Below are 25,758 nucleotides of genomic sequence, written 5' to 3' on the forward strand. Positions count from 1 at the left end.
CGCACACTTATGATTTCTATGGCACACGGACACGCGTGTGCGCGCAAACACGCATGCATGCTGATGCTACTGAGCAGGTGTCAGGTCACAGTGAGAGGGTGGCGTGTGAGCCGTGGGGTTGCGCACAATCATGCAGACACAAGAAAGAATGAACGTGCTGTGTGTAGGCAGAGGCAGAGGAGTTAATGTAAGGCAAGAGGCAGAGGAGTTATGATGCTGATAAATGCAAATTTAAAAAGCTCAATAGCTGTCAGATGAGATCTGGGCAGCACAGGGTGCTAAAGGCGATTTTTTAAACTTTGCGTCACTTCGTGTTTTGTAACAGAGATATGTCATTTTTAAAGGAATAGTTTGACAGAATAAGATGAGATAATCAATAGTGCTATCGCTTGTATGGTATGACGCTAAAGCCAAGCCCTAGCTTAGCTTAGCATAAAGACTGGAAAAGGGGGAAACAGTTAGCTTGGCTCTATCCAATTATAACTAAATCGTCCTACCAGCACCTGTAAAGCTCACTAATTAAAGAAAGACTGAGCGTTTTCTTCACTTTGGTTTGTGTGCGGCTTAAACAAATGAGGTATAACGTGTTAATATGCAGTACGCATATATAATGTCTATAATGACTATAATACATTTCAATTTTATTAGTAGGGAGGTATTGTTGCACTTCCCTTTTATGCTAAGCTAAGGCTGCGTTCAGACTGATACCTGAAACACGCCCCCCACCAATGCAACACTCTCCTTTTTCAGTGTGAATGCTGGCTAATCAGCTCTAACTCTCAGCAAAACACGTTTTTCAAAACAATGTCCCTCCACAGTGATTATATGATTTGACACATTGAATTTCCCCTCCGTTATAGTCAACACATCAATACTAAGATATTAAAATCCGAGAGCCACGAGGAAGTTTAAAGTTATTATATTTGTCATTCAGACTTCTTCCTCAATGGCTGCCCTGCACATTCCTACCCAGCTGCTGTGGGTTGGGCAAGCACCAGCTGGGACACATGACAGCATTATGATGTAAGGGAGAGTATGGCCAGGCCACTACAAAGAGAGCTGGCACAGAGGCTTATGCATTGTGATGAACTGCCAGTGAAGAGATAGATAATATGTTAGTTCAGGCTGTGACAGAATCACTGGTTTTCATAATTCAGGGCGACCTGTCAACGCGGCAAATTTGCGTGCAGAAAATCTGTCTTTCAGTTGTTCTTTTCGCATGCCTGTACATCTTTCAATTACGTTTCCCCTTTCCTGGAAACTACAGCCTTTGATGATTAAAAAAAAAACAATGTACAGCCCGAATATATTCAACCAGCCCCGATTCTTTTCTGAAACATAAAGTCGACTTAATTCGTACTTCAGAAATGTCTGAGTTTGTCATCAATGCCACACTTTTCCTCATCAATATAAAACCTCAATGAAAGCCTTTTCACTGTAACAATAACACAGTATATTATATATTTCTTGAGTATATTCTCGTCTTGGTCATGCATTCACAATGAGGCAGGTCATTACACTAGGTGCACACATTATGAATCGAAATGATCAATTTATAATTTTTGGAAGTATCATCAACGAGAGAACAGAACATTTGCTACAGACGAAATCGCGGAGCCCAACAGAAACAATAAAGTGGTATAAAAAAGAAAGAAGAAAGAAACACTTTTCTTTTTTTTACAGTACAAAAATTGGCACAGTATTTTTTAACCAGCGTTGCTGTGTCCTCCAGAGTGGTCGTTGTCAGAAAGCCCCCCCGATTCACAGACCTACGAGCAGAAAACCCTGAGAGCGAAGACAGAAGGAGAGACAGAAAGACGGAAAGAGGGAGCGACAGAGACATGGAAATAGAGATGTTACAGTCATTACTCATCCAGCGAACAGGGGCTTTGATGGCCAAATGTGAAATTCAAGTGACAATCCACGCAGGAGCCATCGTCTGTGATGCATTATGTTGGTGCTTAATGAGCTATAGTGGATATGTAGGGCCCTTGTTTCGCTCTCATAGCGAGGGTATATGAAGTGTCTAATCTTGAATGTGCACAATTGATGACGGAAACAAAAACAGAAATGGAACAGACCCACTTGCTTTCACTCTAATCCTGTTAGTTTAGAGGCTCTTCTCCTCGGGTTTCTATGGTTACCCACCCTGTTTTCATCTGAAACGAGGGGCGATAACACGTCGGCAACAACTACAGGTTGCAGATTAGAGTTACTTGTAAAAATGTCTCTCTGAGATAGAGCTGCTCTTGTAATCTCACCGGCTGAGATAAATCTAAATGGGCTGTGCCGTCTCTAAAATATGAGCTAGCCAGCTGGCGGGTAAAAATATAAAATAAAAAAAGGATGAATAAATAAGAAAACACATCATAGATCTTTAGCATCCCACGCAGTTCAGAGCTGTTGCAGACGAGTCAAGTGAGTGATCCTAGTTGTATGTGTTGTGTGTACAGACTAGACATTACCGTGCCTCATAAAATCCACTCCGACACAAAGAGACTAACAATGAACCGGGGGAGGAGGAAATAAATTATGCATGAATGAAGGAAGGAATAAATGTGGGTTATTTTCTGGTTTCATTCAAATGATATGCAATTTTGTTTTTTTAAAGGAGACATATGTTCGTTTTCAGGTTCATATTTGTATTTTCTGGTTTCTATTAGAACTTATTTACAAGCTTCAATGTTCAAAAAATACTTTTTTTCTCATACCGTCATACACGCACACGCACACACACACACACACACACCTGCCTTCACTAAAACTTTATGCTCTTCCTCTTAATTCTGGTGGCTTGAATTGATGCTTATGACTCATAGAGGATGAATCCCATTGCTGAACATTCCTTTCCTTTATTACATCACCCAAAATGAAATGTCGAAATCTACTGGGAAGGTCACTATAAAATTTAGCTGTGGTTGTTTTTTGTTCCGTGCCAAAGCCAAATTGTTAACAATGCACACACGATATCTCCTAATCCGGGATGCTTACAAGGGAGAACATTTTTGCAAGGACCCCTTTATAATCCTAACGCTGATTAAGCATTTATATCCTTACTACTACCATTTCTACTCTTATCGCAATTTAAACCATTTACATTCTAAAACTTTTCAGCCAAAATACTGAAGAGCTGTTGGTGATAAACAAAACAGAAACACGCGCTCAGTGTGCCCTGAGTGAAGTGACAGATTGATGAATGATGTGTCACAATCATGTCTGAGGTTCTATTGGCCCAAAGCTAACGTGGGTGGTAGTAATGGACACAATATGCTTGTAATATTGGCGCTCATGGTCCCCATCTGCAGATACTCACTTTTTAATGATACAGCACAATTTTATGATTTGTAGTAAAATACTTTGTAAAATCACTAATCTATTTAGATTATTATTATCAACATTGGCAATAGGAATAACCTTTTTTTAAATGACCTTCAGGAAAATAAAAAAATGCTGGAAAAAAGATGTAAACAACTTACTCATCTGACTCCTTTTTGCTCTCCTCAATGTAGGCTATGGACTCTGAACGAAGCCGGTTGGTGACCTCATAGGTGCGCAGGGTGACCCCAAAGATGTCCTCATGGTAGCGGTTCTCATCCTGGATGCGGTGGAATGGTGAGAGAGAGAAGGGGAACAAAATATGAGAAGGATATCGTTTAACAGGGAATGACAGAAAGAAATAAGTGAATTTAGTCAAATCTAAATAATAGCCTGAGTCCACGATCTCTTTGCACACTGTGGAGATCTTACTAGATAGTATTTAGAATTTTTTGTCAACGTTTCCTTTTTACTTTACGTTATGATAAAACAATTGTAGATGAACAGAGGTAAACTGGCTGTTTTCATGCCTGCAGTCGTTGCATTTGACGGATTCACTGAACAGTACTGAAAAACAACTCTTCAGTCCATTTGTATTCGACACAGCTACGTGTGTGAATATAGTTGGCTTGGTGACACGTGTCGTTCTTTTTTTATAGCCTTTTTACCCTTGAGTTCACAAATGAAAATAAGCCAGTGGGGGTGGTTTTTTTTAACCTTGTTTTTCACAGGAAATAGTGACTCAACACGCCTTCTGTTGTTCAGCAGCTCCATGCATTCATGGGAAGAAGCTGCCCTGTAGAACTTCACTTGTTCAACTGGGTGTTGATTGCATTGCTCAAAAGGGCACCTCTGCAATGGTGGACAGCACTTCATATTCACTATTTTCAAAGCTCATGACTCTTCCCTGACACCATCACTCCAAGCTGTTCAGTGGGGTTTTATAAATCATGTTTCCCTCGCTCTTACCCGCAGCTTGCTGATGAAGAAGCCGGCATCCTCGTGCGTCATGTTGGCCTGCTGCTTGATGATAGCCTGGATGGTCTTGAGAACGTCCCCAGCCATGGTTACATCCCCACACACGTAGATGTGTCCCCCCTCCTCCCTCAGGCACTGGTACACTATCTCCGACAGCTGCTCGCGCAGTACATCCTGTACATATTTCTGACAGAGAGGCAGAGGAGGAATGATGAGTGCGCATGAGGAAGTCAAGTGTGAGAAAGGTAGGAGAGGAAACAATGTGGAAAAACAGCCAGGAGACCAGTGACGGAAAGGGAAAGTAAAATAAAGGAGAATTGGCAAACTGTAAGACTGTTGGATACATAAAATTATTCTTTTACACTCTGTATACTTCGTTCTTTTTGTTCAAAACAGCAACAGCAGAAAAAAAAAAGAAGTAAATTACCACAGCAGTTTGTATTCTGCCATTTCTCTCCTCTGATTATATTTCAAACAGACACAGCAGACAAAAGAGAGTTGTGACAAGCCGACTGACCCGCAGCTATGGACAGTTTAGCGCTCCTACCTTTGGTTTGTCGGGTTCTCTGGAATAGGCCGTGTAGAGCTCCTTGAACACTTCTTTGTTCTTGGCCTGCATGGTCTCCTCCTTGTAGATGTGGTCCATCTCAGACTGACGACAACCAAACACCAGGATCATGGGGCACGACTTGATTCCTAAAAGGTGACAGGCGGAGTTGCTTTGTTGCTCTCAATGGTGATTGTAGAAGTGACAGTCTGGATATTATTATAGTCCTAGATATTATTATAATCATTCTCTCTGCAGGTTCATGTTCAGCAGTGAAAATCCACTGCAAAGCCTCTCGATATAAAGTAGTAATAAATACATCTATAAGGAAATAGAAAAAAGCAACAACCAACCGTTGTGTTCCAGGTCATATAGTCTCTGTTGCCAGAAGCTTCTGAACGGGGCAATACCTGTACCTGGTCCCACCAGGATACAAGGTGCTTGGTTGTCTTTGGGAAGGTGGAATGATGCTGCACTAAAGCATGGCAATAGACAAGAAAATATTAATTAAAAAAGTAAAAATGTCCTTAAAGTGACCACAAAGTCATTTTAATTTAAAGACGTATTTTGACATTTTTGGAAATTCGCTTTTTTGCCAAAAGTTATATTGAGAAGATTTTTAACGCTCTTGTGTCTGTATGCACAATATGAGGCTATACAGCCTGCAGCTGGCTAACTTGGCTTAGTGCAAAGACTGAAATCAGTGACCAACGGTAACAAACAAAAGTCTAAGCACCTCTCAAGCTCACTAATCAACATATTATGTTTTGTTTGTTTAGTGTAAAAATGATAAATCGCTGTTTTAATGGGGTTATGTGGGAATATTCTCTATAATCAAGGACGTTACTGGTCCCAACTGAGGAATAGCTGGACCCATAATTCCCTTTTAGGTTGTTGTTTAGATTAAAGGAATATTTAATCCACAAAACGACCATTTGTGTTAGCTTGAATTCTTGAAGAAAGCGTTTTTCTTGCATGCCTCCACGGTGAACGAAGATTTAAAATGATTAAAAAAGTAAATACTTGATGAATTACTAGATTGGGGCAGCAAAACTATATCAAAACACCTGATAAACACTCACGCTTCTTGTGCAGTGTAATCTAAGTCTCAGAAATCATATGCTTCATATTCAGCTTGCAGACATTAGAGTGGTAGAAAGCAGTTTAGCTTATTCCCCCAAGATGTCAAACTTTCTTGCCACACGACGTTTTAAAAAGTTCCTTAAAAAAACATTGTGATATTTACCCCCGGACAAAACACGGCACCATCTCCCCCTTCTCTATCCTGTTGAGCCACGACGAACACACTCCATGGTGGATAGGGCCCTCTCCATCTGAAAGGGAGGATTATTACCAAGCGGGCACTTTACCTTTTTCCTCTTCGCCTCCCACTCTCTTTAAGTGCACAAACTAACATGAGAATAGTGGCCCTAACATATTTTCCAAGGCTAGGGCCGTGTCTCTCTCTCTCTCCCTCTCTCTCTCCCCCCACCCCTCTCTCTCTCTCTAAAGGAAAATTACAGTAATTCAACCGTTGCCTTTACAATCATAGTAATATGTTTGCACAGGGACACATTACAAGTGCGAGAGAAAATAGTAGCGTTACCAACTGGTAATGTTTGCCGAGTACTTGACAGGCTGAGCGTATAGATGCTAATTACAAAGTAAAGAGATATAAGAGCCTTGTGATGTACAATGCACAAACACTTCAATTGAAACATAGTAGCAGAATAATGTTATATGCTCTCAGACAGACTGGTATACCTGCAGTGTTTCAAGTCATTTGTGTCTGTGCACGTCCATATCTCTAAATAGAATCAGTTTGCAGATATAGAATCTTCCTGAGGTGTTTCTAAATCTACGTTTCTTGTAATTACAGTCGTGGTCTGGTTGCCCTATGAAGCAGACTGGCTCTCCGAGATAACTTGCGATCAATTTTTTTGGAGCCATCGGAGGGTTCTCAGAGAGGCTGAGTCATTTGACTTCTTTGCAGCAACCTTGAAAGAGCCACAGCACAGTCCTTTTTCATCCATGGCACAAACTGAACCGAAGCAAAATATATATACGTATATGTACAGTGTTTGCACTCATTGGTTCTTTCTGAGTAATAACTTACTGCTAGATGCAGTTTACTGGAAACCACAGGGTATGAGTTTATTTTGTTTATTTTCTGAAAGGTCAAGAAAGGCTTCTGCCAACCAGTCATGTTGCAGTCGATTCAAAGCGTCATTTTAGATAGACAGACATTTTATGTGTAAAATCGTGTTTCATGAGATTACAGAGACCTTGACCCTAACCTTTGGCCACCAAATTTCAATCAGTTCATGCTTGAATCCAAGTGGACGTTTGAGCCAAATTTGAAGAAATGCACTCCAGGCGTTCCTGAGATATTACGTTCACAAGAAAGGACGGAACACGAACAAAATGCCTCCGCGCCGGTGACAGAAAAAGACCAATTTCCGACCCTCAAAATCGTAAAAGGGAGCATAAAAGTTCATCCTCACTGTTGGCAGAAAAATACCAAAGCACCTGCAGCTACACCCACACAGCCCTAAGATCCTTGGAGAGACATTACCTAATGCCCAGAGAGCCCCTAAGTGATTTGTAGGTCCTTACTTCTGGCACGGTAAGAGACCACAGCGACGGTGAGGTGGATCTCTGCTGGGTGCACGTCTGGAGAGGAGCTGATGGAGTAGTAGCGGGGCTGCAGCAGGGGCAGCTGGGTGAGCAGCAGAGTGGAGGGCATCTGGATGGAGGGGAACTCCTCCAGCACCTCCACCACTGTCGGATTGTTGTACCACTTCCACTCTTCATACTCCTGCAAGCCCTGGGATGTCACACAGAGAGAGACAAGGTTGGGATAAAAATGCAGGTGGATATTTATTGAATTTAATTTGTCTCTTGGTAAGATCTGCCAACACTTGTGACTCGGAGGGCAGGAGGCAGCCACAAGTGGAGCCAGTCTCCATTCACTGCCCAACCCCAAAATTGCTCCTGTAGCTGTGCCTACGGTGTAGAATTGTGATAGAATCTGAATTGTAAGTTGCTTTGGATAAATGACTGTAATGTAAATGTAATGTAATGAATTTAGAGCACTGCTACCAGGCTCAAAAAACAAAACAAAAAACAACTTGATATGTTCCCAACTTTTGCTTTGTTCTCAAGCTGCTAACGAGCAACACAGTGCCCATGAGGAAGCCTGGTGGGGTTCCATGCTGAGCCTGAAGCACTGTTTGAAGTGTTGCATGTAGAATTAGCAAAATCCTACCATGCAAAAGTACTTTGGGGCCTGGGCTTTTCAACCTTGATGCACAGATGGGGCCGCAGGGATTGATATAGTTAGTTTACTTGAGACATTGTTCATAAGGTTGTGATTCAAATTCAAGCAATTCCTGCTTTCATAGCAAAGATCACACAAATAAAACTAAATACACATTTTTGTATTCTGTTATGCCTGTTGATGGTGATGATGTCCCCATATTAGTCCTGAAATGAGCGTGAAATTCCAACATGTATATAAATATTATATAATATGGTCTGCAGTGCTGAATCTACCGTTTCTTTTTCTGAACTCAGAAGCCTTCCATCTTTTCCTCTTGCTTTGGTGACAATAATTCGATGTATGAGCATATGAGTCACTGCTTGGCCTCAGCCAGCCTTTTCCACACATTGACAAAAATGGAGAGTGAGTTGTGGGAGTCACTGCAAGGGGGAATGGCTCTGGGTTAGAGCGATCAACGTCTTTAATTTGGCGCCAGCTCACTCCTGCTGTACATATTTCAGTGCAAAGTGCATCGAATCGGCTTTCAGAAACAGAAAACTATCTCCCATATTTCGATGACAAAGATGATGAATGTGTTGGTTATTGTTGCGCCTTAAACATATGGTGATTTTTTATAGAACAGTGTTCTAATAAAAAGTGAAAGAACAGCTGCATACGTTTGGCTCGCAAATGGCACACACAAAAAACAAAAGAGCGTATTTTTGGATATAACCTACGCACATCCCTTATGCGTCTAGTCACGAACTAAGCCAAGCGCTCAGTGCAGCAGCAGCTCAATAATAAAAAATAAAAAAATCAGTGTTGGTGGTAACGCCAAAGTCTAAATGAATTTACCTTACTGAGGACCTCTAGTTTCTTTTTCTGTTTGTCATTGGTTGCCAGAGCGGCAAACTGCTGCAGTAGCACAGGGCTCGGTGGGGTGGTGAAATCCAGGAAGTACTGGAAGGCCTGGTAGATGGTGCAGGGAGGGATGCGAGTCTCATTTGTCCAGTTACTGATGACACCTGCAGAAAGGAAGACGGTTAAAGCTGCATTCATTCTTGTTTTATACAGTGGATCAAAAGACTATGTGTAAAATGAAAGGGAAAGATCGTGGAAATAACAAATCCACAGATAAACTTCACCAAACTCTACAGTTCCCCTCAAGTCTACAGAGCTTTGGGGCTTCTTTTAGCTTTCCGTTTAGCTTTTTAAGCCTGCAAACTCATCAACCTCATTCCCAGGTGCAGCAGGCAGCCGTTTGTTTTTACCAACAACGGTTTTATGCATCAAGTTGAGTTTGATTAGGCTCACTTACTCTGTTGAAGAAACACCTCGCTTCACAGTCACCGTGAAAATCACACTTCTGTCACCACAACTGTTTACCAATATGCATCTTCACTGAAACATTTCTGGGCATACAGTAGATACCTCCCTAAAGTGTGACTTCATGTTGTCTGCTGTGGCGAGAGACAAAGTTTCTTATTCATGTTTTGGTCCTGGTTGCACGCCGACCGTATTCCTAAAGTAGCACGGCGTTGCTAATAGCATCACCCACCTAGGGCAGTGTTCCTCTCCTCCAGGAACTCCACTTTCACAATTTGGTTGACAGGTGGAGCGTCCTCCAGTTTATCTATGAGAGCTGTCACAAGGTCCTCGTGGTTGCCAGGGAAGATGCCCAGATGGTCGCCGGGCTGGTAGCTCAGCCTGTCGTTGTCGTTTGTGTGGAGCCGCACAAATATGGTGGAGCGACTGAAAAAGAGATCAGAGATTTAGAGAACAACGCTGCACAATTTTCAGTCTGTTCCATTTAGTTCACACACCACAGTAAACTGAATGAAGGAGTTGGCACCAGAAGAGTGAGTTAGATCAATTACACGTCAGTTCACAAGTTGACCAAAACAGACAAATATGCGACTAATTATTTTCCTGTTTCTTTCATGCTTACTTGGATTTGGGACTTTGCAGGTTTTGAGATTCTAGCATCTTTGCTCCGTAAACCTTCTTCTTGTGAACACTGTTGAATGCTATTGGCAGACAGAAACACAATTACATAATCTACATTTCCTGTATTTAGGGACTGATCAAAGGTAATGTATAGGATTTTATTAAAAGGAACAATTTAACATTTTGGAAAATCCGATATATTTGATTTCTTACAGGTGCTATTATGTTGTCGACCCCATGTATATCAATGAGGGAAGACTATATAACAGAAACACCTCCCTGTATACCGCTTTACTGTTCAACAGCACCACAAACTGCCCAAAATGACCACATCTTAGTTCCAGGTGATATATTGGATGAGTCACTGCTCTTCATCAACAACCTTATCACCCCTCTGCAGATACATTACTGACACTTTGTGCTGCAGTGCATATTAGCCCTCATTTTCCCCTTAAAGCTCAAGACACCGTCTACAGCTCACCACTCCGCTCCCCACAGGATTATTATTTACCTTCTATGAGGGCCGGGGCCTCGGCCGTGTACATCAAGCGGAACTTGCTCTTCTTCCAGCTGCGGTCGTTGCTGATCAAGGAGTCGTTGGCCTTCTCGATGTTCACATCATCGCCAACACAGAACACGTCACAGGCAGCCTTGACACAGGAAACAAGGACTGTTAATCAAAGTGTCCCTTTCACACAGGAATAACAAAAGGATTTGGAAAATTATCTCTTGAACTCTCAAGTGATGAGAGGCCCTTCTGGTTTGATTCATGCTGTTGTGGTTACCTAGAAAACTGAAAACCAAGCCTTGACAAGTAACCAACATGCCAATCATGAATTCAACGTTCTCTGTTCGACATTCAGAGAGAGCGTTGATATAGCAGCAAACAGCTATTTTCTATGTAAATATATAGTGGAGTAATGTCTACCTGAGTAGAGAATGAAGTCGCTCTCCCTCTGTGTGTGTTAATTGGTGCTTCTCTGTGCTTTGTTAACAGATCCTTGCGTGGTAATTAGTGAATGTTCGTGCATGTGAGCGTGCCCAACTGGCTATAGTTCAAGGCTGCCACTCTGCACTGTGCTAATACGGCCATTACAGCTAATAACGCCGTCCTGACCGTCAGGGAAGCATAGCACCCACCCTTCCTGTTCCCCCCTCAGGTAAACGCTGTCAGCACTTTTGTATTTGTTTGCACTGTTATCGCTGTTAGCACTGTTAGTTGCTAGTCGCCCGCTCGGCCTACACCGCATTAAGAGCCGTGTGGAGGCAACAGATTTGAATTTCAAAAGAAGCAGCATTAAAATCAAAAACGGTGTGCCCATTCCAAGAACACCACACTGTTTTGATCGTCAAAATTATCTAAAGCAAGCCAAAACAGACCTTAAAAACCTTCTTGGCCCAGGTTCTGAACGACTCCTCCTGGCCACACAGCTCATCTCCTTCCCCCATGCGTAGGATGCGCTCCCCTCCAAGCTCTTCAAACAGCGTGTCCACAGCGTGGGCAAAGGCGCAGAAGTGTGGGTAGGCCCTGGAGCCAAGGCCAAACACTGAAAACCTAAACACACACACACACGGAGAAAAGAGTGTAAAAGGCAGGTAGTGGCAACAATGCAAAACACAAAGAGATATTCGCAAAGCACCGCCACCGAGTCCACGTAAGCAGCTTGGCCCTTCTTCCCTCTCAAAAAGCATAAAAAATCCGACATGTTCAAGATTTGTTGAACTATCTGGTTTTTGTGGATGGAAATTATTACTTTTCTGCACTCTGAAAAGTAATAATTTCGCTGCGAAGCGCTCAACTCACTTCAGTTTTGTGTTTGATAGTTTTTGTGGCCCCTTCTTCTTTACCAGGTCAGCAAACTCTCCACTGCAATAAGATTTGTCATTCCAAAAATGTTTAACAAAGGAAATTGAACTACTGTAAAATAATAATCTGGGTAAGGATTTAAATTAAATATAAGTTACATTTGCGATGATTTCAGCATTTAAGATGATTGAAAGAATCTCATTCATGTCCAGCAGACTTTATCGGTGTAGGCTTTTTCTTTTTCCCTTTGCAATGCCAAAAATGTTGTGCAAGACACAAACAAACCTGATTTTATCCAGGTCAGTATTGATTTTGTCATTTGGTAAATAGGTTGTTTTGGTTTACTGAATTTACTTGAAAAGTGAATGTTTTTCAGACATCAAGGGTCCGTATAACCATTATATCAGCAGCCTTTCAAGGACTAAGATGACTTCAATGTTATTGACATATACAGTATCACCTGTATCTTATTTTGATGTCCAGAGATCCTTTAAACAGCAAATCCACACAGTATTTTTTGTTATGTAGCATAGTATTCATCAGACAAGTGTAATCACAGAGTGTTATGTTATGCCTCTTTGGTTTGGTTTGGTTTACCTGACATTAGCGAGCGGTCCGGTGCTCTCAAAGTTAATCTTAACCTCTGGCTCGTCGCTGGAGGACTTGCGAGTGTCAGAGTAGGAGGACACGCTGTTGAAACGGACCTTGTAGCTCCTGGACAAGAGGCGAAAGCAGAGAGATTAGACGCATATACGCATAACTCACAGGGTAACGATGGGAACTGACATGCAGGAATACAAACGCAGGCAGGTCGCGGGTCTAAACTCACTTCCTGTCTTCTGTGTTGGATGTTGGGTGGCGAATCTCCATTAAGGCAGCTCCAAATTTCTGCGGTAGCCAGAGAAAAGGCTGTCAGTAACCTGTCATGTAATTAACTTAATTAAACTAGAGTGGTTCATTTCTAACATACCTCTCCATTTTCTGGTGGATCACCATTGCCGAATGTGCTGGTCACCATTAGCACCAGCGTCTCGTGCTCCAGGTCCACCACATCATATTCGTCCATTGACATGACCTGCAGATATCACAGAAAAAAAGAGCATCGGGCGGAGGGAATCTTAGCTTCCATTTACATGGTCTTTTATCTCGCTCTCGTCTCTTGGACGCACACTCCACACGACAGATGACCTGAGCGTGTAAATCAAGGCTGAACACACTGCCGTTGGCAGGGGAAGAGGTTGTAATGACCACTCTGTCCTCGCCTCTAACGAGATGATAACATGCTGCTGCCGCACGACGAGCATCCATGAGGAATACCACTCAGCATGGATGCGTTTGTCTGCCACAGGACTTGTATTTCTCACACGCACACACACACATACACACACACACACACACACGCACACACGCGCACAACCAAAGGCGTGAAGAGGAAACAGGCTTTAGCCCCACGACAACGGAGATTTGCCCCGGGCACTCGCATCTGTCCTGCGATCCATCAACAGACACCCACTCTCAGTGACACACACATCCACACACTTGCATGCAGGGATCTCTTCTTGTGTGATTGATCACACTAGGGGGAATCAGGAAGGGAACACAAGATATGACCTGGAGGAAGAGCACACAGTGTATGATTGAGAGCAGCATGTTTTCTCTCTCTATATTTCAAAACAGATTTGCACAGCCAGGGGTGCTTCGGGATCTTGTCTTAAACTACTGCACCGCTCAACGCTTCGGTGGTTGAATCTTGCCTCCAACCCACGGCACTTTACTGCATGAGAGAAGAAGAAAATGTGACAAAAAGACACACTTTCTTCTTCTTATACCCTCTCATCGCCTGTACTCAGCTGGCATCTGCCTGGCTTCGTCAGCCGCTGAGCGAGAGGGGTGAGGTGAGGAGGTATAGGAATGATGTCTTTTCAATTCTTCCTTTTTTTCAAGCTCGTGTCCAACTTTCAGATAAGATGACGCAAGGTAGGAGCAAGCGTACCTTTGCGTCGAAAGCGTGCTGGAAGATTTCACAGAGAGTTTTGGCATAATCTTGCGATTTGCCCGTCTCTGTGGCAAACAGTATGGTGGCTTTCACCCTCTTGGCCATGGCATGGCCCATGAGCTTGGCTGAAAACTTCACAGCCCTGCAGAGGCGAAGAGAGAAACAGTGAGAATGAGATGTGGAAAAGCACAGGGACAAATTGTTGAAACCAAACACCATTGATTTGAGGGCACAGTTTGCAACGTTTAATCCTGTGCCATGACCTGAGAACACTCCCTCATGTCTGATAAAACATTTGTTATCCAGGTCTCCGAAAAATGTTCTATTTCAAAATACTTTTCCAGGCTCAGATTTCTATTTGGTAGATTTTTTAGCCCAGTGAGTCCAAATAGCTAGATGTTTAATATACAGTCTGTGGAATTATGTTGCCAAATAATTGCAAGATGATTGTTGGTCATCACCAAACCAAGACAAGTTCAATGCACAGCTTTTTTTTCAAGTTGCGGTGCTAAAACAGTGCTGTGTAAATTCAAATAACTGTCTACCTTTAAATCCTACAGTAACAATAGATATGTTCATGTGCAATTCACCAGGGAACTAAAAGAGAACTGAAGTCTATTTAGCGTCACACACCCCACTTCTTGCTGTGCCTTTGGCTCTGGCCGGCCCTCTCTCACTCAGTGGTAAACTTTTCGCAGCGCTTGCTCTGCTTGTTTTATCAATTTAGTTTTAGAAATTTGGAATTTTATATTTCAGAAAAACAGAATGGGGGCAATAGTCCGGAAACACAATTTCTTTCCATACTGTCTTTTCTCTTTGTCTCATACTTATCCAGACCTTGAAATGACTAAAATCTAGTTCCATAGGTTTCAGCACTTTTCTAGAGGGGATAAGAACCCTGGAGGATCGAGTGGTTGTGTGGACAGTATGTTAAGGTAGGGGATGGATGACAATTGTTTACCTAGCTTGTCAATTCCTCGAGGCAATTACATTAACAGAGCGGAGCGTGCGCGAGTGCATGCATTCACAGACAAAACACTGACAAAGCTTTGATTACTCCCTCAGGGGTTGATTGAATGAATTTCACCGCTGAGTACACCAGCTTCCTTCCCGTGTGTCTAACTTTTGCCTTTGGAAAGTGATTACTCGTTTGGCCTTAGATTATCATGCACACATCCTACAGTGAATTATCTTTGACATTTAAGGCTGCAATTTAACTTCGACTCTATAAAAGCAGGATGAGGACAAGAAGAAAACCAAATCACAAATGTAACAAAGCAGTGTTTCCTTCTAATATGCCTGCGTGACTGCACACTCACTTGGCAAGCTTCTTGAATCCGATGGCTCTTTTCTTAGTGGGCGTCCCATTGACTCCTTTCCACACGTGGGTATTCCAGGGATCAGACTTTTGCATATGGGACAAGAAATTAAAGTTCAGAGGTTGTCTTTGTTTAACTTTCAAATCCACTCCAAGACACTGAGACATCGTCTGTGATATTCAGTGTTTTTGCGCAGCGGCTTGGTATAAAGAAGCTGCAATTTACAATTTGCTGTACAAACTTTCCTTTTAACGTGCTGTACCAGCAGGTAATGAGTTCCAACTTTAATCTACCTTAATGCCTTCCTTAATATAGCTCTGCAGCCAACCGGGTTGTAAACATAAGTGCATGTCTATAATTGTGGTGGCGCCCTCTGACAAGCATCCTGTGAATTGCGTTACAGACTATTTAAGTTAATGTAAGTGCAGATATTATTATCACCGACTGTTTTATGGTGAATTCAACCGGAGGCAAAAGAGGTAAAGCTCTAACGCACTATAAGCACTAGATGTTTTCTGTATACCGCCCTCTTACCTGGTACTCAAAGGACGGGGTGAGGCGGTAGTTGAGCATTTCTTGGTGGAAAACCGGTGTGATGCTTCCCGACATGGGAGGCACAATCCACACCCAGTCCCCGGGACAGCCACCTCGCACCCGGTACTCATTCTCCATGTGCTTCATGAAGGACTCTGTGGCCGAGTGGTGGTCTACTATGGTCACTTTGCATATCTAGAAATGGAGGACACAGACGTTGACTCACTTATTTTCTCTGAGGATTCAGTAACTACAATAGTTAAGACACTAAAGTTGCAAAAGGCAGTTTTCTAAATCAAAGTTGGTGTCGTTTCACATCCAAATGTTTTCAATTGATTACATTAAAGTGAATCTTTTATGCCTGCTTACATTGGACGAAACTCACGAGTGTCTAACTGCACTAGAGACAAACATATTTAACCATATTTTGGCATCAATATGAGTGTTTGGAACCTATTGACTGTACAAATGGACAGAGGAGTCCCAGCAGACATTGGTGAGACGGTGAGGTTGTGTCCCTTGCCAAAAAAGGTCCCGGTTGGATGCCAAAAACTGCAATGTGGTTATGAGGTGGAAGCACCAGATGGTTGTTTCCACGTCAAATAATGTTTCAGTCAGACATTCTCTTACAAAGCAGGAAATATTGAACGTATTGTTCAAAAAAAGAAAAAAGCTAATGCAAGCATTTTCGTGTCGATTGACTGTTTTTAAAACATAAAAAAACACTTTTATGAATTTTATGTAGCCTATTTCTACACGTAAATTACATTTCTGTCTCATCGTCTTAAGCCTCTGGTATTTGTAAAAACCAAAAGCTGTCTTTGATCACACGTGGGAGAAATTTGCCGTCAGGTGACGGAATATAAATTGTGACAAAGTCCATGTTGAGAGAAGTTGCTGTGGCGGATGAATGGACAGGTGTTTGTGTCCCATGTGAACCCAAAAGTCAACGTTACTATTACTCCTACTACAACGATTTTGTGTTTGACATTCAAAACATGTGTTTTTGGTGAAGTATTCCTTTAAAATACCGCCACATAAAGATGTTCCTACCTGGAAGCTGTAGAGAACAGCAATGTTGATCTCTACCAGTGCCTGGTCTTTCCAAAGGGAGGAAGTCTTCCTGGTGTCTAAGGCCATCCTGTTAGCAACTTCCTACATGATATAGAAGGAAAATTGAATATGACAGCACTGCAATGAAATGTCTCTGTGACATTCAGGTTTGTTTTATGCATCCAAATAGTTTTCTGCACGTTCAACATCTGTAACATCTTCTAACTCATTGAAGTTAGATTTTGTTTTGTGCCTCGGAGGCTAAATTTAAGGGGCCGGGAATGATCTTAACATTTATTATGTTAAGAGCGTTTGTGACAAAGCACATGGCGGCTTTAAGTGCTGTTAATCAGTTTTTGTCTCAGTGTGCACAGTTAGAAGAAGAAGAATGGCATTCTGATTGGATAATTTTGGTGGCGTCCGTTTCCAAGGGAGCATGACTCTGTACTTTGGCACAACGCACTACCTCCAGCATGTTGTAGCGTGAGCTGTCGCAGAAGTCCCTCACGCCAATCTCTGTGCCCATGTACCAGCCACTGAAGGGGCAGCAAGTGAACTCCAGACCACCGATCTCCAGCAGCATGTTGGAGACAGCCGGGAGGGCGTACCACTTCAGGTCCAGGTCCTTGAACCACTCGTACCTGGGCAGAGCAAACAGGGGAATGACCCGTGGGATCTGAAACTATATTTCAACTTCCCTATGCCCCCTACTGAAGTCAGGTGAACGTCCAACATTTACAATATTCACAGTCATTAACTATAACAATGTGTAGCTGTCTTTTTGAGTGCAAATGTTTATTCCTGAGACACGTATCATAAAAAAAGAGAAGTGCAGCCAAAACCAACATTAACACAAACACACCACTTTTGACAGCTTTTCAGTGCTGGACAGAGCAGACAGGACCTCAATCTACCTCCCAGCACTCAGTCCTCACACCCTCTAGAGGGGTTGATAACATCGCTTTCAGTGTGTTGTTTGCAGAGACGGGTCTAATCTCGTAATGATGAAGCGCTGTTGGTGGTCGAGGCCTGTGCCAAGCTGCTGCCAGAGCTGAGGACCTGTTGATGCAGGGTGCGGAGCAAGAGATGCCAATATATATATATATATATTTTTTTTGGGGGGGGGGGGGGGGGGTCTGGCAGTGAGATCAGTGAGTCAAGGGATTCTGAATGCTCTCTGTAGCGTGTAGAGACGCAGCGATAGCTCTGCCTGCATCTGTGCGTATGAACACTAGTGTAGCTGTCGTACCCGACTCTTTACCGTGATTACGGGTATTAGATGCAGCAGCTTAATGCTTGAGATCTCAAGGGCTTTGTAGCTTTATTAAGCATCAACCAATGTGAGAAACGTTTTCTTAGAAGTAAAGTGAACCTCACTAACAAGCCCCATGGTTACCACAAGAGCCGACATAGCAACAGATAAAGCATGGCTAGCCGTGCTTTCTGGGAACATGCAGCACAGTTGGAATGCGACAATAATCCAATCAGACTTCTTGGCTGAAAAGTACCCCATTGTTTAAGAAGTGTTGTTAAGAGACGTGTGAGTGGGTGGATGGCATTTTTTTTTTTGTTGTGCGTCGCCCCCACTGTTCTTGTTTTTCTCCATTCCGTATATTTTTTGCACACTTAAGAGGGAAGGCATCACTCACTTTGGGTGTGTGAACGGCACCTCCAGGATGAGGTCTTCAGACATCTCAAACAGCTCAGGGTCGTTCCCACTGGCTTGAAGCAGGAGGGGCAGGACATCGAAGCGACCCTTCGGAGCTTTCCATCCGAGCTTCACGCAGATCTGGTGACAAAAGGCAACACGCAAGCTGAGCGCAAATAGGACACCTGATTTCTTTTTTGCAGGTTTACCACGCAGACTTAAGAGTAATAATCCTCTTTCGTACTTCAGTGAATTCAACATTAGCGGGGTCTCCGTGGATATTGTCATCTGGCTGTCTGTAGCCAGCATAACGAATCAGCTGATTGTTCCACACTCGAAAGTCATGCTTGCCATCTGTCCTCTGAGGAAATATGGTGATGGCCGACCTACAAAAAAAAAAAAGACAAAAAAAAGTATCTCAATAATGTGTAATGTAGATATTAATAACAATTAATAATCTCATGTCTGGAAAAAATCATTGGGAATGACATAATTAGATATCTGAACCGTGCCACAGCAAATTCTTAGATCAATAGCATGTTGATATCTGCACTGTTTAAGGTGAGCCACACAGAGTTTTTCATGTACTGATCAATTGAAATTTTGAGCTATTTGTTGTCCGTAAAATGTCTTCTTTCAGACTAGCGGAAATAAAACATGCAAAATAATACTTTGTATATTTAAACAGGTCGCTTTCTCAAAATTAGTTTTTTCTCTGAGGCAGAAATCTCCACTTCAGTAGCTCTTACATCCTCTAAACTTTCCAGTTTCATATGAAGGTTTTTACAGAGGGGCTTGTTCATATATCAATGACAATTTTGACAATATTTTCTGGTTTAAGGAGTGATAGTAAAAAAACCTTCGACAATAATATTTTAGCAAAATGGAACAAGAATATTGAGCCTGGCTTAATCCAATGTGCAGAGTTCTGCTGTGGAAATGTATGCAAATTAGCAGACATTTAATAAGATAATGGATCATTTGCATATTTAAGGATTACGTTTCGGAAAACTTGTAATACAAAAAATAATTGCCTTAATTTATGTAATTATCTATTAGTTCAAATGTGTTCCCTGTTCACCTGGAGCGTCTCCCCTGAAGGAGTAATCTGCTGTGCAACAAAGCATTAGATCCCGAGTATGAATATCTAAGTACATCAATCAACAAGATCGCTAACAGATGGTTGGTACTGTACATGTAATCCGCCCAAAGGCATTTTCAATCATGCTATGTCAGAGGACTCGTGGCTTCTACCTTTAGTCTGTTCTACATCTCAGTGGTGTTTTAATGCCATGACCGGGTAAAAAAGAAAAAGCAAAGTGGTAATACTGCTAAGCTGGTTGTAAGTCACTGAGGAGGGAGAGCAGCTGGTGTGAATCTGGGCCGGTTGTGCCAGCAGTCTACATCCGCAGGGAACGGTCTGCTGGGGGAATTGGTCAAACCAATAGTCATAGTCTGTACGATCAGACATTTCATTTCACTATTAGCACTTGTGGACAACATATACAGTGGGGTAATCAATGTCCAAAAGAAGCAGGACATATTGTATTCAGCAAGCTAAATGTATTCATTTTTCCAGATGCAGGTAAAACTTTGTTGTACGTGAGTCAAATACTTTTGACAGATGATGTATTAGCACATCATTTAAAAATAGAGAAGTAAAAAGAGAAGATTTTATGACGTTTTGACATTTGTGTAGTAATAAGTTGTAACCAATGGCTTTGTTAATGTTTAATAAATCATTTACTAATGCTTCATAGATTGGTTATTAGCTGTTATAAGTATGGGTTTCCAATTTGTGAAAACTCCCTTTGACTAGTTACATCGTTGACCATTTGTTTCTGCAGACATTGTGCACCAAAATACATTTTTGACATTTGTTAACGGCAGACTTGATGGATCATTTAGAAATGAGAAACCTATGCACTTATAAAGTATTAGTAAACGACCGATGATGCAATTCCTTAAAACGTTTAAATCCTTCATAAAGTACACTTTAAAAAAAGTGGTAGTGTGATATTACAACATACTGTATATTGTCTTTTAGTTCAAGTGAAACCTATAAAAAATGGAAATCTAATAACATTTTACACGATAATCTCCCACTTGCTACGGATATTTACTGCACTGTAGCGCTGCATAATTTTTCCCACTTGAAATCAACTGACTCGTTTGTTTTGTGCTTCCTTACATTATATTCATATTTTGTCAAAAACTGTTTTTATAACATTGACAGGTGATTTGGAATAAGCAAAAGGATTCCAGAAAGTATTGCAAACATGTTGCAATATCTGTATTTATGTGCCTGTGTTTATTTATGTTAAAACCAGCCAGACTGAGAGAGGATGTTCTGCTGGCTTTCATCAACATGTGTATCCGGGCTGTCCCTCCGAAGGCCAGGCTAAGAGTAGTAATGAGTCAGAAGCTATCCATCTTCCAAGAAGTAAATACGAGGTGTCACATGCGATTAGGACTTGGCAGAACGCGAGAGAGCGCCTCGCAGGTCTGACAAATGACTGCTTGTTAGCCAGGTCTGCCGCCTCGCCAACGAGGGCAGTGATTGGTGCCGAGACGCTGACAGATAGACAGGCAGCAGATAGTGTCAGATACAGTGTGAAGAGACGGAGCGCCTCGCTGACAGATGGGACAGTGGGTCAAGTCAGGGCAGTCGAAGATGGAGAGGGAGGGGGGGGGGGGGGGGGTGATGAGATGCACCGAGCAACAGATGGTGGAGGCAAACATGTGTAGGAACACAAGCGGGAGTTGAACACTAGAAAACATGATAAGGAAACCAGACGAATAGTTGAGCTGTGTGTGTGTGTTTGTACTTGTTTTTACCTCAGGTTGCCTTTGTTGGTGGCGTACTTGAGGTGGTTGCAGATGTAGTTGTACATTCCATGAGCTGTTGTGCAGTCTCTAGCATCAAAAACCTAGGAAGCAAACGTGAAAATGAAACCTCAGGGAGCAGGTTTTACGCACAGCGAAGTGCTTTGAATCCACAAATCATATAAAAACAGGACTTTTTTGTGTGTAAGCTGATGTGTTACAGTAAAACGACTGAACCCAAACGACAGCTATAGATCTCTGAGCATCTTCGATGTGCAGAATCCATATTGATCCACATTACCTTTCAAAATGTCCGGAACAACATGTAAAGAGTGGAAAGCATCGACAGCCCCATGCTACGATTATGGGCTCCCTGTATATTACCTGTAGTTTGGACCACTGGATCCTCCCGACGCATCGGGAAGCGTTCCTCCAGGCGTGCTTGGCCCCATAAATCAGTTCGGTGTCTTTCAGCTGGTAAGTTCCTGAAGCTTCAATCTCCTTGGTCACCTCCTCCAGCCTGTCCACATGGGCCTTAGAGCCAAACCTGCAGGCAGGACAGATGCACAGCAGAATAAGAGAACATGTAGGCCTACGTACAGTACGGGTGGAGCCAAATCCAAATACGGCAAAAGCATCCGCTTCAAAATTCAGCAAAGCAGAAATAGTGATTTCTAATAGCTTTTTTACAAATACGTTAAAAAATGATTTGTTTTTGGGAAGAACAAAAGCCACGAGCTGGTGTTCCTCATATAACTGAGCACGGTGGGTATTTATGCTCCACCTGCTTCTGCAGATGTGACAGGAAGACAATAGAGAGTGGAAGGGAGCCAGATAGAGTCATTGCTATATAACAAAAAGACAATGCAGAGAGTAGAAGCGTAATAAGCAATGCAAATAAAAAAAACATATGAAGTATTAACATTAATTATTGCCCATCCGTGGCAGAAATTAACTTAACTCTCAACTCTGCAGATGTAACAGGCCGGGCTCACCTTTTGATGGAGGTGTAGTACTGGTCTATGAAGTCAGTGGCCAGTGGAAGAAGCTCCTCTTCGGTTCGGACCTCGTCTGGTTTGCGGACGTGCTGGTTGGGCATCATCACAGAGCCATTGCACACATTTTCAGAGCAGATTGGCAGCTGAAAAAGACAAACACCGTGGCAGATGAGGGAGGCTTTATCGGGGATTAATTCTGCTTGTTGGCTTTTCTTCATTGCCAAATTGCAACTGAAGAGCCAGGTGATCATGGCGTATGGTACAGCTCTCTGGTAATGTATCTGCAAATAACAATGTTTACTCTCCAGCAAAGAATGACACTAACAGAAAATACCACGTCGGCTCCCCGTGTGTTCAGGCCTTCAGGATTCACTCACAAGAGACTGTGATCTGTATCCATCTCTGTGTTGTGATTGAATGCAAAATGAAAGAGGCACGGCAAACTCTTAATTTTCAAAAGCCAGAGCTATCGCATTACCATTCCTTCTGTATTCATTTTGGATTAACTGGCCAAGTCTTGGTTCTGCTTCATATGAAACAGACGGAAATGCTTCAATTAAACTTCATGCAAAATAGAATCATTCAAAAGAAAAGAAAATCAATCTAAGTTCCTTAGACTTTTTTTGGCTGCTCTTCTAGCTGTTGTGTGAACCATAATCAGTACGGCTCTTTTGCCCTTTGGAAGGAAGTTTCTAACACTCTCAGGGTGCTGTGGAAAAATATGTTCCACTGAAATATTTTACCAGACAACGTACTTCAACGTACTGCTATGTTCAGAGAAATGAAGACATGGAATGGTTTGCCATCAGACAAAAAGAGCTTGAAGAAATACTTGACGGCACAGAACACCCGCCCCTTACTATATCTGTTTTTTTATTTAAATTGTGTTTCCTTTCCTCAGTCACTGAATACACTTTGTTTGTTTTTAGTGGTACTACAATTTTATTTTATAGCTGTATCAAATGTTTTACTACTCACATATATTTTGTTTATGTTTGTCATCGTTGTCATTTTTATTATTGTCTATTCATTCTTTTTTTGTAGTTTGCTTGTTTTTATTTAGTTTTTGTTTCCTTTTGGACACACACTAACCCTTCACTACTTTTTTCCCGAATAAAAAGGCGTCAATATGATTTAGACCACAAAAGAACTGCAACTGTATTTCGGTAAGTAAGGCCAACAGACCATTGGTAGATCACATCCATCCACGCCAAAAGGTTTTCAAATTCCAGTTGTATCATAATCTGTGTCACTTGGTTCAGATAAAAGGCCAGTTTTTATTGTAAGTTCCGGTCTCTGAATGCACACAAGGGATCATAATAACAGTTTGACAATCTCTTTCATTACATGGCTCACACATGGCTGGCACGCATGTTAATGAATGAGCAAGTCAGTGAGTCATGGATTGGTATCTTTCTATTAAGCGGAGACAGGAAGACAGAAAGAGCGAGGAGGAACCACAGAAAACAGACAGATGCAGAGGGAAAATTGCTCATCGCTGAGAGCAACCTTGTGTGGTCAGTTTAATATGATTGGAGTTGAAGTCAGCTGTCACTTTGGTTTGCCTAAATGCCTTCACCAGCTTAGAGAGATCGAATGAGTGAGCGAGAGCGGACGACAGGAACGACGGCGCAGGCGAAGAGGAAATTTGACACTGACCCCAGCGCTGCTAAAATTGGCTTGTTACGCTGAACCACACACTTGCACTGTCCAAACACCCAAGACGTGGACCGGCAGTCCGCCAAAAATAAACTTCCCTTCGTGTCCCTTCCGACAAATCCAACCCCTCGCTTGACAAAAAGATGAGAAAGTAAATTGGAGTAAGAATATGTGAATGAAAAGACACAAATAAAAAAGGAATATTTCCAAAATAAAAGGAGGAAGCTGGGAAAGGGTAATTGACAACAAGAGAGGACAACAATGCAGAGACAAAACAACATGAAGAGTAAGAGGTGACAGAGTGAAAGGGGAAATGGATGAGTAGTGTTAAAAATAAAACAAAGCAATCACTCGTGCTCCAGCACGTCCGCTCATCATACCGCTCTGGGCATTCATGCCAGCCAGCTGTCCTTTTCGAGAAAGACGGATCATCCTCGAATACAGCAGCGTCTGTGATATATAATAAATCTGAAGATGCTATTACAGGCCATTCATTGGGATGCACCGCCTGTGTCCGATAAGTCACAGACGTAATTAGGCTGCCGTTTGCTGTTTACGAATGGCGGCTGTGTTTTGGGGGGTGAATGTTAAGCAGCGGTGCTCACCTTGCGCTCGGTAGACTGGCTTACTAACTAGAAGGAGAAGCCCTTGGCTGCATGATAAAATGGAAAGATGAATGGGGATCTATCACAGAGAACCCTTTTCTTAGCAAAGTCTTTGCATGCAGCTTTTTGTTTTTTCACCGTCAAACTAAGTTTTATGTGAATTACCTTCTTTAGCTTTTTGAAGCCACCATGAGTGGAGTTGGTTTGGACTATACGGAGCCTCCGTGTTGTTTTATGAATATGGGCGTCACTCGACCCGCTCGACCCACCTTTATTGGTTGATGCCTTTATTCACGTTGCGAAAACTCAGAACGTCGTTCCGGAAAATGTACATAATATTTGTATTCTGTGTAAGTGTTCATGACAAAAACAACAGTTGGAATATAACATAAGGATTAATTGCACGAAAAAAAATGTCCCCCGTGTGTAACGGCCTTTATGCGGTGATATTTTTGGTTTTGAGTGAAATGTCTTAAGCTATCGTGACTTTAACAGTAGACTGCTGTTTATTTCCTGCCTCCAACTAACAATCAACGTTGGTTTCTTTTGTTTCAGAACCCTAAGCAAGTGTTTATTATTTTAACCATGATGATAAAAGGTCCTCTAACCTTAACAAAGTTGTAATTTTAATCCAAACCACAATGTTTTTCATGTTATTCTCACTCATTTCATGATTAATCCCAAAACAAATTGGATTTGAGCCTAAACCTAATCCAGCCTTCACCTCTGTGGTGTAAGATTAAAAAAACTTCTTATAGGCATGGACCACTTTGGAGGAATTATGCCGCTAAGATTTTTGGTTTCGAGTGAAATGTCTTGATAACTGTTGGATGGATTGCTGCGATGTCCCCCTCAGAAGAAATTGTAGGTTTTTTTGGAAGGATTTATTGTTTCAAAAGCTTTACCCCAGATTTCCCAGACCCCCTGCTTTCTAGCTAAATAGTAATGAGCTGAATCAGGCCTCTGGCTCTCTAATGTATGTATAGTTGGTGAGGAGCTGAGAAAAGACATGCCACGCTGTGCTTTTGTACTTCAATCTACTTGACTTGCAAATTATGTGTTGATAAGTCTGCACGCTAAATGTTTTTCCAGTCAACCAATACATCGTATTTGATGATCATCAGTGACGTTAAGATACAAGTAAAGCCACAGATATCACATCTGTAACATTTGTCTCGATACGTCCTCAACTCAACCCTTTTCATTTTATTATCAAATGTCTAATATTTGATATCCTATTGAAATGAGGTGGATCTATAATTTC

General features: G+C 42.1%; 1 protein-coding gene across 1 annotated transcript in view; it reads right to left on the reverse strand.

Annotated features, from left to right (window-relative positions):
* Positions 1 to 3,472: 3,472 nt before the first annotated feature.
* Positions 3,473 to 25,758, reverse strand: part of nos1 (nitric oxide synthase 1 (neuronal)) — a 29,764-nt gene continuing 7,478 nt past the window's right edge. Inside the window, exons 4-27 of the mRNA XM_076104448.1 lie at positions 22,228 to 22,373; positions 21,617 to 21,779; positions 21,245 to 21,336; positions 18,651 to 18,792; positions 18,408 to 18,547; positions 17,225 to 17,399; positions 16,759 to 16,860; positions 15,706 to 15,900; positions 15,172 to 15,257; positions 13,850 to 13,994; positions 12,827 to 12,931; positions 12,686 to 12,744; positions 12,454 to 12,570; positions 11,430 to 11,604; positions 10,561 to 10,699; positions 10,051 to 10,129; positions 9,661 to 9,854; positions 8,958 to 9,127; positions 7,457 to 7,667; positions 6,087 to 6,174; positions 5,194 to 5,315; positions 4,841 to 4,989; positions 4,285 to 4,479; positions 3,473 to 3,595 (exon numbers count right to left, since the gene is read on the reverse strand). Of these exons, the coding sequence (XP_075960563.1) occupies positions 3,473 to 3,595; positions 4,285 to 4,479; positions 4,841 to 4,989; positions 5,194 to 5,315; positions 6,087 to 6,174; positions 7,457 to 7,667; positions 8,958 to 9,127; positions 9,661 to 9,854; positions 10,051 to 10,129; positions 10,561 to 10,699; positions 11,430 to 11,604; positions 12,454 to 12,570; positions 12,686 to 12,744; positions 12,827 to 12,931; positions 13,850 to 13,994; positions 15,172 to 15,257; positions 15,706 to 15,900; positions 16,759 to 16,860; positions 17,225 to 17,399; positions 18,408 to 18,547; positions 18,651 to 18,792; positions 21,245 to 21,336; positions 21,617 to 21,779; positions 22,228 to 22,373 (3,312 nt within the window). The remainder of the gene's footprint in view (positions 3,596 to 4,284; positions 4,480 to 4,840; positions 4,990 to 5,193; positions 5,316 to 6,086; positions 6,175 to 7,456; positions 7,668 to 8,957; positions 9,128 to 9,660; positions 9,855 to 10,050; positions 10,130 to 10,560; positions 10,700 to 11,429; positions 11,605 to 12,453; positions 12,571 to 12,685; positions 12,745 to 12,826; positions 12,932 to 13,849; positions 13,995 to 15,171; positions 15,258 to 15,705; positions 15,901 to 16,758; positions 16,861 to 17,224; positions 17,400 to 18,407; positions 18,548 to 18,650; positions 18,793 to 21,244; positions 21,337 to 21,616; positions 21,780 to 22,227; positions 22,374 to 25,758) is intronic.

This window comes from Anarhichas minor, unplaced genomic scaffold (genome assembly GCF_050575085.1).
Source record: "Anarhichas minor isolate MPS153535 unplaced genomic scaffold, ASM5057508v1 ptg000030l, whole genome shotgun sequence".
Classification (NCBI taxonomy): domain Eukaryota; kingdom Metazoa; phylum Chordata; class Actinopteri; order Perciformes; family Anarhichadidae; genus Anarhichas; species Anarhichas minor.